This window comes from Ornithorhynchus anatinus, chromosome 21 (assembly GCF_004115215.2).
Source record: "Ornithorhynchus anatinus isolate Pmale09 chromosome 21, mOrnAna1.pri.v4, whole genome shotgun sequence".
NCBI classification, from domain to species: Eukaryota; Metazoa; Chordata; class Mammalia; order Monotremata; family Ornithorhynchidae; genus Ornithorhynchus; species Ornithorhynchus anatinus.
Genome location: NC_041748.1, coordinates 11225734 through 11241447, shown reverse-complemented (window position 1 = coordinate 11241447; position 15714 = coordinate 11225734). Strand labels below are relative to the sequence as shown.

The 15714-nt window shown below is 49.4% G+C and overlaps 1 protein-coding gene across 1 annotated transcript in view; it reads right to left on the bottom strand.

Moving 5' to 3' along the window:
* AVL9 (AVL9 cell migration associated) overlaps nucleotides 1-9779 on the bottom strand; it is a 62985-nt gene extending 53206 nt beyond the window's left edge. Inside the window, exon 1 of the mRNA XM_029048845.1 lies at nucleotides 9639-9779. Within this exon, the coding sequence (XP_028904678.1) occupies nucleotides 9639-9728 (90 nt within the window). The 5' untranslated portion in view covers nucleotides 9729-9779. The remainder of the gene's footprint in view (nucleotides 1-9638) is intronic.
* Nucleotides 9780-15714: the final 5935 nt, after the last annotated feature.

Sequence of the window (15714 nt, the reverse complement as noted above, 5' to 3'; positions counted from 1 at the left end):
GAGGCAGCGAAACACACATGAAAATAAATTCTAGATACGCACCTAGGTTCCTTGGGGTTGAGGGTAGGGTTACTATCAAGTGCTTAAAGGTTATAGATCCAAGTGCATAGATGACGCAGAAGGGAGAGCAAGGATAGAGCCTGGCCCCGGGAGTCAGAAGGTCATGGGTTCTAATCCCAGTTCTGCCCCGTCTGCTGTGTGGCCTTGGGCAAGTCACTTCACCTCTCTGGGCCTCAGTTACCTCATCTGGAAAATGGAAATTGAGACTGTGAAGCCCCATGTGAGACAGGGACCGTGTCCAACCCTATTTGCTTGTACCCATCCCAACGCTTAGTAGAGTGCCTGGCACATAATAAGCGCTTAACAAAAAACATAATTATTGGAGAAGGAGCATGGCTTAGCGGCAAGAGCACCGGCTTGGGAGTTGGAGGACGTGGGTTCTCATCCCGACTCCGCCATTCCTCTGCTGTGTGGCCTTGGGCAAGTCACTTAACTTCTCTGTGCCTCAGCTCCCTCATCTGTAAAATGGGGATTAAGACTTTGAGTCCCGTATGGGAGCCCTTGGATCTACCCCAAGGCTTAGAACAGGGCTTGGCACATAGTAAGCGCTTAACAAATACCATCATCATCATCATGGTAAAGAGGGATTAGTTGGAGTAGATCACTTGGAGGAGTTGGGATTTCAGTAAGCTATGAAGATGGGGAGAGTGATGGACTGTCGGATGTGCAGGGGGAGGAAGTTCAGGCCAGGGGGAAGATGTGGGAAAGGGGTCACCAGTGAGATACATGAGGTACGGTGAAGAGCGTGGCGATAGAAGAGCAAAGTAAATGGGCTGGGTTGTATTGGAAATTAGCAAGTCAAGGTAAGAGGGAGGACAGCTGATCTAATGCCTGAAAGCCAAGGGGGAGGAGTTCCTGTTTAATGCAGAGATGGATGGGCAACCAATGTTTTTTTTAAGAGAAAAAGATCCGGGCAGCAGAGAGAAAGGTGGGGGAGAGAGGAGACAGGGAGGTCAGCAAGGAAGCTGATGCAGTAGTCAAGGCCCCAGGATATTCATTCATTCAATAGTATTTACTGAGCGCTTACTATGTGCAGAGCACTGTACTAAGCGCTTGGAATATACAATTTGGCAAAGGATATAACAGGATATAAGTCCTGGGATCAGCCTAGTAGCAACTTGGATGGAGAGGAAGGGTGGATTTTCGAGACCTGCTATATCAGCAGTCACTCCACAGCACAGGAAGATCCCCAGGCCCTCTTTCAACACCAGAGTTGGAAATGCTGATCAGACATGACAGCTTTCCTCTTTCTCTCCTTCAAAATTACACTGAAAATGTCCACTGTCCAAAAATAAAAAGTGAAAAAAGAACATTGGAACGGAGAGCTGCCTCATATTCAACTAGGATTGAAAATGAGTGAAATGGCAACCTTAAAAAAATCACTTTTCATACTCTAAGGTTAGTTTGGGATATTTTTTGATACATAAGTAGGTTTTTAAAAAACCTTTTTGGGTAGAAAAATTTGATTGCTGGCCCAAATCTACTAAGGACAGGGATGATAGTAAGGACTCACTGAACAAAAGCAGAAATTGCATCTTGCAGACAAAAGAGCTAATTACCACTGGCCCCACAATCTCTTTTGAAACATACCCACCCAAATGACAAAAATATTTCAGGCTTTCACTCTCCAGCCCTATCTAGCTCCTCGGTTGCCTTAGGTGGCTCGGGGTGGGATTGGATGGCGGGAGGGGGGAGAGCTGCTAGAACACCTGGAGAGCAGCTATCAATCTAACAGCTTCAGGAGAGCCACTTAAGGACATAATCACACGCCCTAAACCATCCAATATTCTTTCATGCCCACCCTGCTAAATTTTGACCAAAAAAGTACTTGAACATCCCCATCCCTGTTGCCAAGTACCATGAGCAACCGTTAAGACCCAGGAAGATGCTGCGACGCATTTTCAACCTCCCATCCGGTCGGGCCCACGTGGTCATCTTTTAGGCACTACTTATGTCTACTGTATGTTCTAAACACGAGCTGCAGTTTTTCTGCTGCTCTAGACTTGAGGCTATTATTGTGTGCGGATTACGGCAGAGGACAGGATGCTCTGGAGAAAGTGTATCCATGGAGTCACTATGAATCGGAAACGACTCCACGGCACATAAGAAGAAGAAGAAGAAGAAGAAGAAGAAAGTCTTGGGGTCAAGATCTTTAACTCACAGAGGGAAAGGATGTCTACCGAAGGTGGGTTGAGTGGTAGTCGGATGGCTGTCAAAGAGGAGGGAGTTCCAGGCCTGAGGGAGAATGTGGGCAATTACTGTAGAAGATGGCCAATTACTATAAACTCACAAATATTTTCTTTATTTCAAACACATCACAAGCATTCACATCAGGGAAAGCCCCATAAAACTCATCCTAGCCCATCAGGAAGGTGACCCCCTCGTTCTTCAGTTCCTTTTCCAATAAATTATACTCAAATTATACTCATCTTTGGTCCTGCAATATGATCTGTTCCTTTCCCAGGACCCTAGAATATACACGCATGTTTAAAATCCTGAAAAGCTTACTGAGGAGTTGGAGAGCTCTTGGAAAGTCTGACCAAGGGAGTAGGCAGTCAGAGGAGGAATAGGAAATATGCAGGGATTCCTATGGCTAGTTGCCTCTAGTTCCACTACATCCTAGGGGTTAGTTTAACGAGAAATTCAAGACCGACCAAGTCACAGACATCAAATACCCAACCAATCAGTCAACGGTATCAATTGAACACTTACTGCCTGCCGTGCACGGCGTTGAGCGTTGAGAGAGTACATTACAACAGACTCGGTAGAAAGATTTCCTGCCCACAAGGAGCTTACAGTCTGGAGAGGGGGAAAGAGACATTGGAATTTTTTTTATGGTATTTGTTTAGCGTTTTCTTTGTGCCAGGCAAGTGCTGGGGTAGATACGAGATAGTTGAGTGGGAGACGGTCCCTCTATCACATGGGGCTCACAGTCTTAATCCCCATTTTACAGATGAGGGAACCCAGGTCACACAGCAGACAAGTGGAGGAGCTGGGATTCGAACCCAGGTCCTCTGACGGCCAGGCCAGTGCTCTTTCGACTAGACCCACAGCACAGATGTATATATTTAGAACAGTGCTTGGCACCTAAAATGCGCTTAAACAAATACCATCATCATCATCTGTAATTTACTTATCTATTTATTTCTATTAATGTCGGTCTCTCCCTCTAGACCGTGAGTTCATTGTGGGCAGGAATGTGTCTGTTGTTATACTGTACTCTCCCAAGCGCTTAGTACAGTGCTTTGCACAGAGTAAGTGTCCGATAAATATGACCAAATGAACAGAACACGCTGCTTTACAGATTATGAATATAAACATAAGTGCTGTGAGGCTTGGGGGTGAGGGGAATAGCAAGTGCTTACAGGTGACATAGAAGGGGAAATGAGGGCTCAGTTGGGGAAGGCCTCTGGAAGGAGATGTGATTTTAACAAGGTGGGGTGAAGCAGGAGAAGAAATCTCAAGATAAAATCTAAAGTCTTTGCTCCGCTGCCCAGATCATTTTTCTTCAAAATCATTGAGGCCACGTTTCCCCACTCAAGAACATCCAGTGGTTGCCCATCCACCTCCATATCAAACAGAAACTCCTCACCATCGCCTTTAAAGCACTCAAACGCCTTGCTTCCTCCCACCCCACTCCTCTGATTTCCCACTACCACCCAGCCCACACACTTCATTCCTCTAATGCCAATCTACTCGACCTCGTACATCTCGCTGCTGACTCCTTGCCCACGTCCTGTCACTGGCCTGGAACACTCTCTCCCTTCGTATCCGACACGATCACTCTCCCTTTCTCCAAAAACTTATTAAAAGCACATCTCCTCCAAGAGGCCTTCCCCGACTAAGCCCTCATTTACTCTTCTCCTCCTGCCTCCTGCATCACCCTTGCTTTCAGATTCACACCCTTGATTCACCCCTCCCTCGGCTCCACGACGCTCATATCCATAATTTATTTATATTCACGTCACTCTCCCCCACTAGACTGTAAGGTTGTGGTGGGCAGGGAATGTGTCTGCCAACTCTGTTACATTGTGCTCTCCCAAGCAGTTAGTACAGTGCTCTGCACACGGTAACTGCACAGTAAATGTGACTGATGGATGAGAGAGAAGATGAAGGTCCTAAACTCGTTATGAGATAAATAGCTAATGCCTCTGCTCTGTAGATAAACAGAACTGTAGCCAAACCAATTCTTCCCCCTTGGTTTATCTGAAAAACATCTGACTTCATTTTGGGGGAAGATCGGGCTGTACCTCCTCTAAAATAGAAGAATTACACAGTTACTAGTTTGCAAAAGTGATTGGCAACCTTTAAACAATGGAGCATGTGAAGAGATGTTCATAAAAGTCCTAAAATCCATCTACTTGATGTGAAAAGCACACTCTTCCATAGCTTCTAAACCAATTATCCCTTACCTTTTCATATTGAAAAGAAAAAATGAAAGAAATGAGAACATACTGACATTCAGAATGACTGCATATTTTGTCTCCGTGTACTCTCTGAATTTATTCAGAAGAAGAAAGTGTAACTCAATATCCTGTCATGCCAGAATACCTGCCACTGGTGTTAACTAGACTTATCTTTTTCAGTCCAGCCGAAAATTTGACTTTTGAGACTCAAATAGGAGACGGTGACTTTTGCCTCAATCGAAAAACTTTCAAAATAATGGAATGCTTATAGGACGGAGAACTGGGCAGGTCACTTAGAGCTCGTTGGTGGGCAGGGAATCCGACTGTTCATTCTTATATTGCAGTCTTCCATGTGCTCGGCACAGAGTTCTGCACACGGTAAGCGGTCTATAAATACGATTGAATGAACTTCTCTGTGCCTCGGTTACCTCACCTGTAAAATGAGGATTAATACTGTGAGCTCAATGTGGGACAGGGATTGTGCAACCTGATTAGCTTGTATCTATCCCAGCACTTAGTACAGCCTGGAATGGAGTAAGCATTTAATAAATACCATTTAAAAAAATGAATGATTTTTCCCTCCATGTATTCCTTACTGGCTTAAACAAGGCTTTATCTGAAAAGCGTTTTGAAAAAAAAAATTAAATCTTAAACCCCAGTCCACAATATGGGTCGGCTTTGAGCAGATCTACTATACCCTTGAGTTTAATCGTCAAAACAAATTAAAGTTTCTCTTCTCTTTTGACCCATCCTCAATTGAAGGGAATTCCAAGGGAACATCACGTTCCCACAAGGAGAGCTCTGTGTCGGGTCAGGGATCATCAAGAATTCGATCCCAGCCCGGGTGGGGCTAACCTAGTGGAGGAATCCAAGGGGGGGGGGGGATGACCCGAGGAGACCAAAGTGCAGGCCACATTTCTGGGTGACCAGTTTTCTTCCCGACTTGGCCTTTTGGTTTTCCTTCCTCAATCCAAAAGAGCAAGACTTCCATTCTACCCAGTTAACAGCCACTTCGAGAAACGGCCCAATTTTGCTTCATTCATTCAGATCTCAACCACATTCGAAGGTACGTTAGGTATACTAATAATAATAATAAGCCTCAGACCTGCCGGTCAATCAATTAATCTGTGCAGGGTAGTGGTGATAATATTTACTGAGGCCTCACTGGGTAGTACAAAGCAATGGCTGTGGCCCATTCCCTGTCCACAAGGAGCTTACTGTCTAAAGGAATTGATTGTAATTGGGCAGTGCCATTCACCCACATTCTCACCCCTGCCGGTCACGTTTCCCCCAGGCTACAGGGTTTAACGAGCAAATAGGCAGGCAGGTGTGCAGCTCAATGCAAAGCACATTTTGCCTGGTACAGAAAGAACTGGGATGAGAACCCAGACGTCTCCATTACCAAAGCAATGCTGCTTCCATGAAATCAACAGCAATTAATAACCTACGTTTTAACTCTGGAAGACTTCCTCTTTCTTTCTCTCTTCCCTTTCCTTCCCCTTTTTTCCCTCTCTCTCTCTCTTTAAACTGCATTTCACCTGTTCTTCTCGGATTTGTTCCCAAAGCGTAAGGGTCCCACTGAGCTTCCACCACCTTAGACTTGAAAAACATCAGAGGCAGGAAGCGTGTCTAGTTCTCCTTTAGCCTTGCTTCAGGAAGCCAATTTTACCTCTCCCTGTTCTAGTTACCTCTTATCAGTAATATCTTCTTATATGTAAAGAATGACGAGAGATTCGGATAACTAATAAAAGCAATTGGCAAAAGGTTTGAAGTTATTCCCAAAATACCTAATACCCCAGCCTTCAGAACACATCTTACAAGGATGGAGCTTGCAATCCACATCAGTCCACATCTCCCCACCCTCAAGAACCTCCAGTGGTTGCCCATCCACCTCTGCATCAAACAGAAACTCCTTACCATTGGCTTTAAAGCACTCAATCCGCTTGCCCCCTCCTACCACACCTCACTGATCTCCTACTACAGCCCAACCCGCACACGCCGCTCCTCTACGCGTCAGCTAACTGCCCCAGTCACATCCATGGGGCATGGACCCCTTTTTCCCACGTCCTCCTCGGAGCCTGGAACTCCCTCCCACTCCAGATATGCCGGACCATGGCTCTCCCCGCCCTCGAAGTCATAGAAAGGTCTTTCCCTCCTATTTGGTCTACGCACCTGGATCTGTGACCTTTGGCATTTGATATCCGCCCCACCCTCAACGCCACAGCCCTTGTGTACATTTCTATGAAGCGTATATTATAAATTAAAAATTTACATTAACGTCTGTTTCCCCCTCTACACCATAAACTCTAGTGGGCAGGGAAAGTGCTTACCGATTCAGCTGTGTTATATGCGCCCAAGCATTCAGTACGGTGCTCTGCTACGCAGTAAGCACTCAATAAATAGCACCGATTGAACGATGGATCGAAGGCTCTTGGATAATAATAATTATAGTATTTGTTAAGTAAGGGCTTACTATGAACCAGGCACTGTACTAAGCTCTGGGGTGGATCCAAGCAGATTGGGTTGGATACAGTCCCTGTCCCACGTGGGGGTCACAGCCTCAATTCCCATTTTCCTGAGGCCCAGAGAAGTAAAGCGACTTGCCCAAGGTCTCACGGCAGCTAAGTGGTGGAACGGGAATTAGAACCCATGACCTTCTCAACTGATTGTGGGGGAATAAATTCCAAGTTATAACGGAAAGAGTCCCTGTCAACTCAGGAAGAACACATCTCAAGGACAGAACATGCAGTGTGGTCCCCTCCAGTGAAAATTATATCCACGTTTTCCTTTCCTGCTTTAATTCTACTAGTTCTACTTTTTCATTCTTGGAAAAATGCTTAATAATACCACATCCGCCTTCAGAGATCCCATCTTTCGTATTTATATGTTGCACGCATCCCCATGGAAATAAGCAAATCATGCTTACTTCTTCCCACCTCTCATCAACTTTCATCAGAGAAGCAGCGTGGCTCAGTGGAAAGAGCATGGGCTAGGTACTCAGAGGTCGTGGGTTCAAATCCCAAGTCTGCCGCTTGTCAGCTATCTGACTTTGGGCAAGTCACTTAACTTCTCTGTGCCTCAGTTCTCTCAACTGTAAAATGGGGATTAAGACTGTGAGCCCCATACATGACAAACCTGATGACCTTGTATCCTCCCCAGCACTTAGAACAGTGATTTGCACATAGTAAGCACTTAACAAATGCCATCATTAATAATAATAATGTTGGTATTTGTTAAGCGCTTACTATGTGCCGAGCACTGTTCTAAGCGCTGGGGTAGACACAGGGGAATCAGGTTACCCCACGTTGGGCTCACAGTCTTAATCCTCATTTTACAGATGAGGTAACTGAGGCACCGAGAAGTTAAGTGACTTGCCCAAAGTCACACAGCTGACAAGTGGCCGAGCCGGGGTTCGAACCCATGACCTCTGACTCCAAAGCCCGTGCTCTTTCCACTGAGCCACGTCAACTTTATCTTTCCAATTTCTTCACTGACCTCAGGCTTCCCTCTAAAATCGATTTACCTTCCTGGGGCTAAACATTCCACGGCAAGTCCAAGCCAGGCCTGCTCGAGTGTTTCTAGTGGATGAGCGTGGGTTTTTCTTTTGATGGTGATTATACGGATTATATTATCCTGGGTGGATGAGAGAGGATTTTCTTTTCACCTCTAAGAAACTATCCATTGACCTCTCCATGACTTTTATAGGACCCTATAGCTTAGCATCCCCCCATCCAGCCCCGCAGCACTTATGTATATATCTATATTGTATTTATTTATATGAATCTCCATCTCCCCCTCTAGACTGTAAGCTCGTTGTGGGCATCGAATATATCTGGTTATTGTTATATAGTACTCTCCCAGGAGCGAAAGGGCAGAAGCGGCCTGGACTAGCGGCAAGAGCCCGGGTTTGGTAGTCGGAGGACGTGGATTCTAATCCCGGCTCCGCCACTTGTCTGCTGTGCGACCCTGGGCAAGTCACTTTGCTTCTCTCTGCCTCAGTTACCTCATCTGTAAAGTGGGGATTGAGACCCTGAGCCCCACGTGGGACAACCTGCTTACCCTGTATCTACCCCAGTGCTCGGAACAGTGCCTGGCACATAGTAAGCGCTTAACACCACCATCATCATCATTATTAGTAGTAATAAGCGTTCAATATGTTTGACTCCTTTGCGCGTTTCTTCTTACGTGTTTGCTATCTTTTTTTTATGATTTCTTCCCCTTCGCTCTTTATCCTCTCTTCTCCCTAAGCAACCTCTCCCCACGCCCGATCCAAAATGCTTTGAAATCAGAAAGCGAAATGAAAAACTGGTTCATTTTCCTCCCCGTATTTGCTCAGAGAAGGTCAGACGGAGCAAATCAACAAAAACCCACATAGATCACCGTATCTGGGGCTAACCAAATCGCTCCGGAAAGACCAAAAGTAGGGCCCGGAGCCTCTCCGCAAGCCCAGTGACCCATCGACAACCCAGGTGGTGCTTCGGCGCCAAGCCTCTTCCGTACCTATTTATTATTCTATCGATTTTACCAAGGATGCGCATCCCTCTATAATTCCATCTATTTATATCGCTGCTCTGGATGCCCGTCTACTCGGTTTATTTCTGTGGCCCGCCTCCCCGCTTCCAGACGGTCAGCCCGCTGTCGGGTGGGGAGGGGCTCTACCTGCGGCCCGACTGGACCCTCCCAGCGTTTAGGGCAGGGCTCTGCACGGCGTAAGGAAGGAATAAATGCCATCTTTCCCGCATTCCGATGGGTTGGAAACGGCAGGGAGGCTCACCGGCCCTTCGGGGCCTAGGCGCGCTGACACACACGGGCCCTTTTCTTTCATTCCCGCATCCGCCCAGTCCTATTTCTGGAGCGCTGACTGTGTGCGCATCACTGTGCTAAGCGCTCGGAGAGTCCAATCGGACACTAGATAGACACGCTCCCTACCCAACGAGGGGCTCGGAGTCGGGGGGCGCGGAGGAGAGAGGGGAGGAGGTCGAGAGGCGTCCGTTTTCCCGGGGTCTCCTTCCCGGGGAGCCTCCCCCAGCCCGAAACCGGGCAGAGGCGGGAGGAAGACGGAGTGTGGGGCGGAGAGAGGGTGTGGGGGGTTGGGGGGGGGGAGGGGGACAAAAGAGGGGAGGGATGGAGACAAGAGGAGGGAGGGGGGAGGAGAAGGGTGTTGGGCCTCACCTGGCAGCCCTTCTTGTGGTGGAAGCCCACCACCACGATGTGCAGGACGGGCCCCCGAGGGCCCCCGCCGGCCGGGCCCGGCTTCTCCATGGGGCCGCCGACCAGCACAGCCCAGCACAGCCCGGAGCCCGGAGCCCGGAGCTGAGGAGGAAGCGGCGGCGGCGGCCCAGGCCCCGCCCCGGCCCCGTCACCTGATCCCCGCCGGGCCGGGCCGGGCCGGGCCGGGCTGGCCGGGCCGGGCGGAGGGCGGAGCCGAGGACCCCCCGCTACCCTCCGCCACCCCCGACCCGGCCCGGCCCGGCCCGACTCCCGCAGCCCCATCCGCCCGCAAACCGCCGCCCCCTTCCTCCTCCACCTCCCTCCCGCTAGGCCCGCCGCCTGCCCCGGCCCCTCTAACAGCCCCCCATTCCCCCCTCCGCCTGCCCCAGCCCCTTCCTCTAACGCCCCCCTCCATTCCCCTCCGCCTTCCCCAGCCCCCCATCGACGCCTCAGCCTTCTCTATTCCCCCTCCTCTAACACCCCCCATCGTCCCTCAGCCTTCTCCCCCTCCTCTAGCCCCTCCATCGGCCCCTCCACCTTCTCCAGCCCCCTCCTCTAACGCCCCCCATCCTCCCCTCAACCTTCTCCCTCCCCTTCCTATATCGCCTCCCCATCGTCCCCTCAACCTTCTCCCTCCCCTTCCTATAACGCCTCCCATCGTCCCCTCAAGGTTCACCCCCTCCTCCAACGCCCACTCAACGTTTTCTATCCTCCCCCTCTAACGCCCCCTTCCATCGGCCCCTCTACATTCTCCCCCTCCTCTAACACCCACTCCACCTTCTCTATCCCCCTCCTCCGACGCCCCTCGTAGTCCCACCTTCTCTCTCCCCCTCCTCCAACGCCCGAACCTTCCATCGTCCCCTCAGCCTTCTCTATCCCCCTCCTTCTCCCACCCTTTATGGCCCGTCAACATCTTCCTGCCCATCCTGTAACCTCCCCTCAGTCCCTTTATGTTCTCCACGGACTGGAAGCCCTTCGAGGGTACAAACTGTGACCCTTTCCCCCTTTCCCTACCCCCGCAAGTGCCGGGTATAGTTCTCTACCCCCAGTAGGCACTCAGTTCAGTGCTCTACCAAAAGTAGGCATCCAGAATAGCTCTCTGAACAGTGGGTGCTCAGTACAACCTTTTATACACAGTAGTTGTGCAGTAGATGTGCGGCGATAGCGTTGCTTCTCGACGTTTAGGGTATTGGGAAGGCCGTGGTCGTAGGGCTCCAGAAGGCCCTGTCTGAGCAGTGAGCTTAAAAATGTCCTCCTTTTAGTAACGATTGTATTTACTGTGGCTATTTTTTGATCTTTTGTTGTTTTGATGGTTTCACCCTTCCCCTACTCGTTGTCACCCTCCGGGCCCGTGTCAGATTTCCCCTCCCAGTGCTTATCACAGTGGCCTGGGACTCGATATCCTGCCGTACACAGGCGGTCAGTACAGTGCTCGGCCCACGGGGGATCCAGCACTCTCCACGGAGTAGGCTTATAATGGCGCTCTACACTGGGCAGACTTTCAGCGCGTGCTGGCAAAGTTGATGACAGATACTGCTTTTGGCCGGAACTGTGAGCCTTATGGCCGAGTATTTGGAAAGAGCTCTCCATGGTGGCTGCCTAAGAGATTGAGAGGGGCATAAAGATGGAATTGTATCAATTTAAGCTGATATTTTTCAGAGGGGACGTGGTGGGGTGAATATAATGCGAGGTGGGGAACAGAAAGCCGCGGGGCCTGGCGGGGAGGGGGTACTTAGGGATGGCCAGCCGCTTTTGAAGACGTTTGGATCTTTTCAGCCTTGCTAAGGAAGTTACCAGGTCTTGTGGAGACCAGGGATCAGTGAGGCTCGAGACGGCCGTGAGTGAGAATGATGGGTTCAGATCCCACGGCTTGGAAACTCGTGCAGACAAGGGTGCTCAACACCTTTATGGGGTTAATCAATTAATGGTATTTATTGAGCATTTATGGTGTGCAGAGTACTGTACTCAGAGATTGGGGAGTACAACGTAACAAAGTTAGTAGGCATGTTCCCTTCCCGTCTAGGGTTGTAACCTAGAGGAGGGGGCAGACATTAATAAAAACAAATTGCGGATATGTACTTAAGTGCTGTGGGGCTGAGGGACCGGTGAAGAAAAGGTGCAAATCCCATGTGCAAGGGCATCACCGAAGCGAGTGGGAGAAGGAGAGGAAATGAGGCCTGGTCGGGGAGGTCCTCTTGGAGGAGTCGTTCTCGCAATAAAACTTGGAAGGTGGGGAGAGTGATCGTCTGTCAGATATGAAAAGGGAGGGTGTTCCAGGTTAGAGGCAGGACGTGAGCGAGAGGTTGGCGGTGAAATCGACTAGATCGAGGTACAGTGAGTAGCTTGGCATTAGAGGGCCAAAGTGTGCAGGTTGGGTTGTAGACGGAGAACGGAGAGGTAAGGTAGGAGGGAGCGAGGTGATTGAGGGCTTTAAAGCCGATGGTAAGGAGTGTCTGTTAGAGGTGGAGGTCATCAGACACCCACTCTGCCCCACCCTTCGGTAGTTCTTGTCTTTCTTCTTAGAGATTAAGGCTTTTGAGCAAAAGAACCAACTGGTGCGTCCTTGCTAATTGGATAGGCACAGCAGGAATCCTGAAAAATAACTGGCCAGACTAATGGCCTACCCGTCAGGTCACAGAAATATGGAAGTGTCAGCCATCCATGGGTATACACATAAAAAGTCTTCACCCAGGATTACCTACTCACTTGTTTCGTTGATTTATTTTTCAGTGGTATTTGTTAGATGCTTACCATGTGCAAGACACTGTACTAAGTACTGGGGTCTCGTCTTCTGCTGTCGAGTCATCTCCAACCCAAAGCGACACTATGGACATGTATCTCCCAGGACGCCCCACCTCCATCTGCAATCGTTCTGGTAGTGGATCCGTAGAGTTTTCTTCGTAAAAAACCAGAAGCGGTTTACCACTGCCTTCTTCCGCGAGTCTCAGCCCTCGACTCTCTTCCGTGCCGCTGCTGCCCAGCTCAGGTGAGTTTTGACTTGTCGCAGATGGCCTGCCACTCGCTAGCCACTGCCCAAGCTAGGAATGGAATGGACAGGCCTCTGCTTGACTCTCCCTCCCGAAGTTGAGACTGATGGTCCCAGATGGGAGAAACGCGAGAGTCGGGAGAGAGAGAAGGGTGCGAAGTATCCGGTGAAGAGAGTCAGTACGATAAATTGGGGAAGCCGGTCTCTACCGTGGAGGCCAAAGGTAAAGCTGGGGCTTGACAGAGAGAAACGGGGAGCCTCTGGGGGATTGGGAACTCTCCAGGTGTGACCCTGAGAGGCTAGAGGGGAAGACGGGACTTAATATACATAAATAAATGACAGATACGTACGTAAGTGCCGTGGGGCCGGGAGCGGGGATGAATAAAGGGAGCAAGTCAGGGCGATGCAGAAGACCGTGGATTAAGCATTTGGGAGAATAGAATATAACAATATAACAGAATTGGTAGACCCATTCCCTGCCCACAAGGAGTATACAGTCTAGAGGGGGCAACCATAAAGAGGTAGGATTGCAGGTTCTCTTTCCCCTTGGCATCAGCTGTGCCCCTGCCCCATTTTCTTTTGTTGTCCGTCTCCCCCTTCTAGACTGAGCCCATTGTTGGGTAGGGATCGTCCCTATCTGTTGCCGAATTGTACTTTCAAGTGCTTAGTACAGTGCTCTGTACACACTAAGCGCTCGATAAATACGATTGAATGAATCACCCGTAATGCCCCTGCTTCCTACACGATTTCTTCACTTTGTTTTAACGCGCCAAGCCTTAACCATGTTTTTAAGCATCGTCTTTGATATCATGCAATAAAAACAGGCTGAGAGCACTACTGTTATTATTTCTAGCATTTGTTAAGTGTGTACTTTGTGCAAAGACTTGTGAGAATAGCTGAGTGCTTACTTTGGGTCAAACTGGACACGGCAAATCACCTTTGATTAACAATAAGGATGATGACCATCACTGCTGGGGTCTTCTTTGTTCCTACAGTGAACAAGGGATGTTCCCGAGAAAATATTTAATGCCTTATGGTAGGCTAAATTGGGGATTTTAGGGGGTGTGTGTAATAAGGTTGGTATTTGTTAAGCGCTTATTTTGTGCCAAGCACTGTTCTAATCGCTGGGGGAGTTACAAGGTCATCAGGTTGCCCCTTGTGGGGCTCACAGTCTTCATTTTACAGATGTGACATGTTTTGATACTGAATGCTCATTTTTAAAGAAAGGCCCGCTGCTGCGTCTGGACCTTTGCTATAATTGCTATAATTGTGACATTTAAGTGCTTATTATGCAGCAAACACTGTAAAAATAATAATACTAATAATAGTGGAGTTAGGTAAGTGCTTACTATGTGCCGAGCACTATTCCAAGCACTAGGGTCGACCCAAGGTAATCAGGTTGTCCCACATGGGGCTCGCGATCTTAATCCCCATTTTACAGATGCACTGAGGCACAGAGAAGTGACTTGCCCCAGGTCACACAGCGGACACATGGCAGAACCGGGTTTAGAACCCACGTCCTCTGACTCCCAGGCCTGCGCTCTAGCCACTAGGCCACGTTGCTTCGCTGTACTGAACACCGACCCAGATACACAGTGTCCCTCACGGGTCTTCCAGTCTAATAGGAGGAGAAACGTAGAAAGAAAGGAAGATAGAAACGTAGAAAAGTGAACTCCCAATATATCCCTCCCGACTGTTAGCCTGGTCCGTATCTCTCCCTGGTCCATACTCAACTCCACCCCCTCAAGCTACTGCTATTTTGCTTATTCCAGCATTATCCCATCACGTCTCGAGTCCTGCGTCTGACTCCTTGCGGGCCTCCCTACCTCCTACAATTTATTTATCTGTGATTAAATGAATACATTGTATTTAGCTATGTGTCTAAGCACTTGGGAATATTAAGGACTGTTCGTTGAAAACAGTCTCTTACCATTCATTCATTCATTCATTCAATAGTATTTATTGAGCGCTTACTATGTGCAGAGCACTGTACTAAGCGCTTGGGATGAACAAGTCGGCAACAGATAGAGACGGTCCCTGCCGTTTGACGGGCTTACAGTCTAATCGGGAGAGATGGACAGACAAGAACAATGGCAATAAATAGAGTCGAGGGGAAGAACATCTCGTAAAAACAATGGCAACTAAATAGAATCGAGGCGATGTACAATTCATTAACAAAATAAATAGGGTAATGAAAATATATACAGTTGAGCGGACGAGTACAGTGCTGTGGGGATGGGAAGGGGGAGGTGGAGGAGCAGAGGGAAAAAGGGGAAAAAGAGGGTTTAGCTGCGGAGAGGTGAAGGGGGGGTGGCAGAGGGAGTAGAGGGAGAAGAGGAGCTCAGTCTGGGAAGGCCTCTTGGAGGAGGTGAGTTTTAAGTAGGGTTTTGAAGAGGGAAAGAGAATCAGTTTGGCGGAGGTGAGGAGGGAGGGCGTTCCGGGACCGTGGGAGGACGTGACCCGGGGGTCGACGGCGGGATAGGTGAGACCGAGGGACGGCGAGGAGGTGGGCGGCGGAGGAGCGGAGCGTGCGGGGTGGGCGGTAGAAAGAGAGAAGGGAGGAGAGGTAGGAAGGGGCAAGGTGACGGAGAGCCTCGAAGCCTAGAGTGAGGAGTTTTTGTTTGGAACGGAGGTCGATAGGCAACCACTGGAGTTGTTTAAGAAGGGGAGTGACATGCCCAGATCGTTTCTGCGGGAAGATGAGCCGGGCAGTGGAGTGAAGAATAGACCGGAGCGGGGCGAGAGAGGAGGAAGGGAGGTCAGAGAGAAGGCCGACACAGTAGTCTAGCCGGGATATAACGAGAGCCCGTAACAGTAAGGTAGCCGTTTGGGTGGAGAGGAAAGGGCGGATCTTGGCGATATCGTAGAGGTGAAACCGGCAGGTCTCGGTAACGGATAGGATGCGTGGGGTGAACGAGAGAGACGAGTCAAGGATGACACCGAGATCGCAGGCCCGAGAGACGGGAAGGACGGTCGTGCCATCGACGGTGATAGAGAAGTCTGGGAGAGGACCGGGTTTGGGAGGGAAGATGAGGAGCTCAGTCTTGCTCA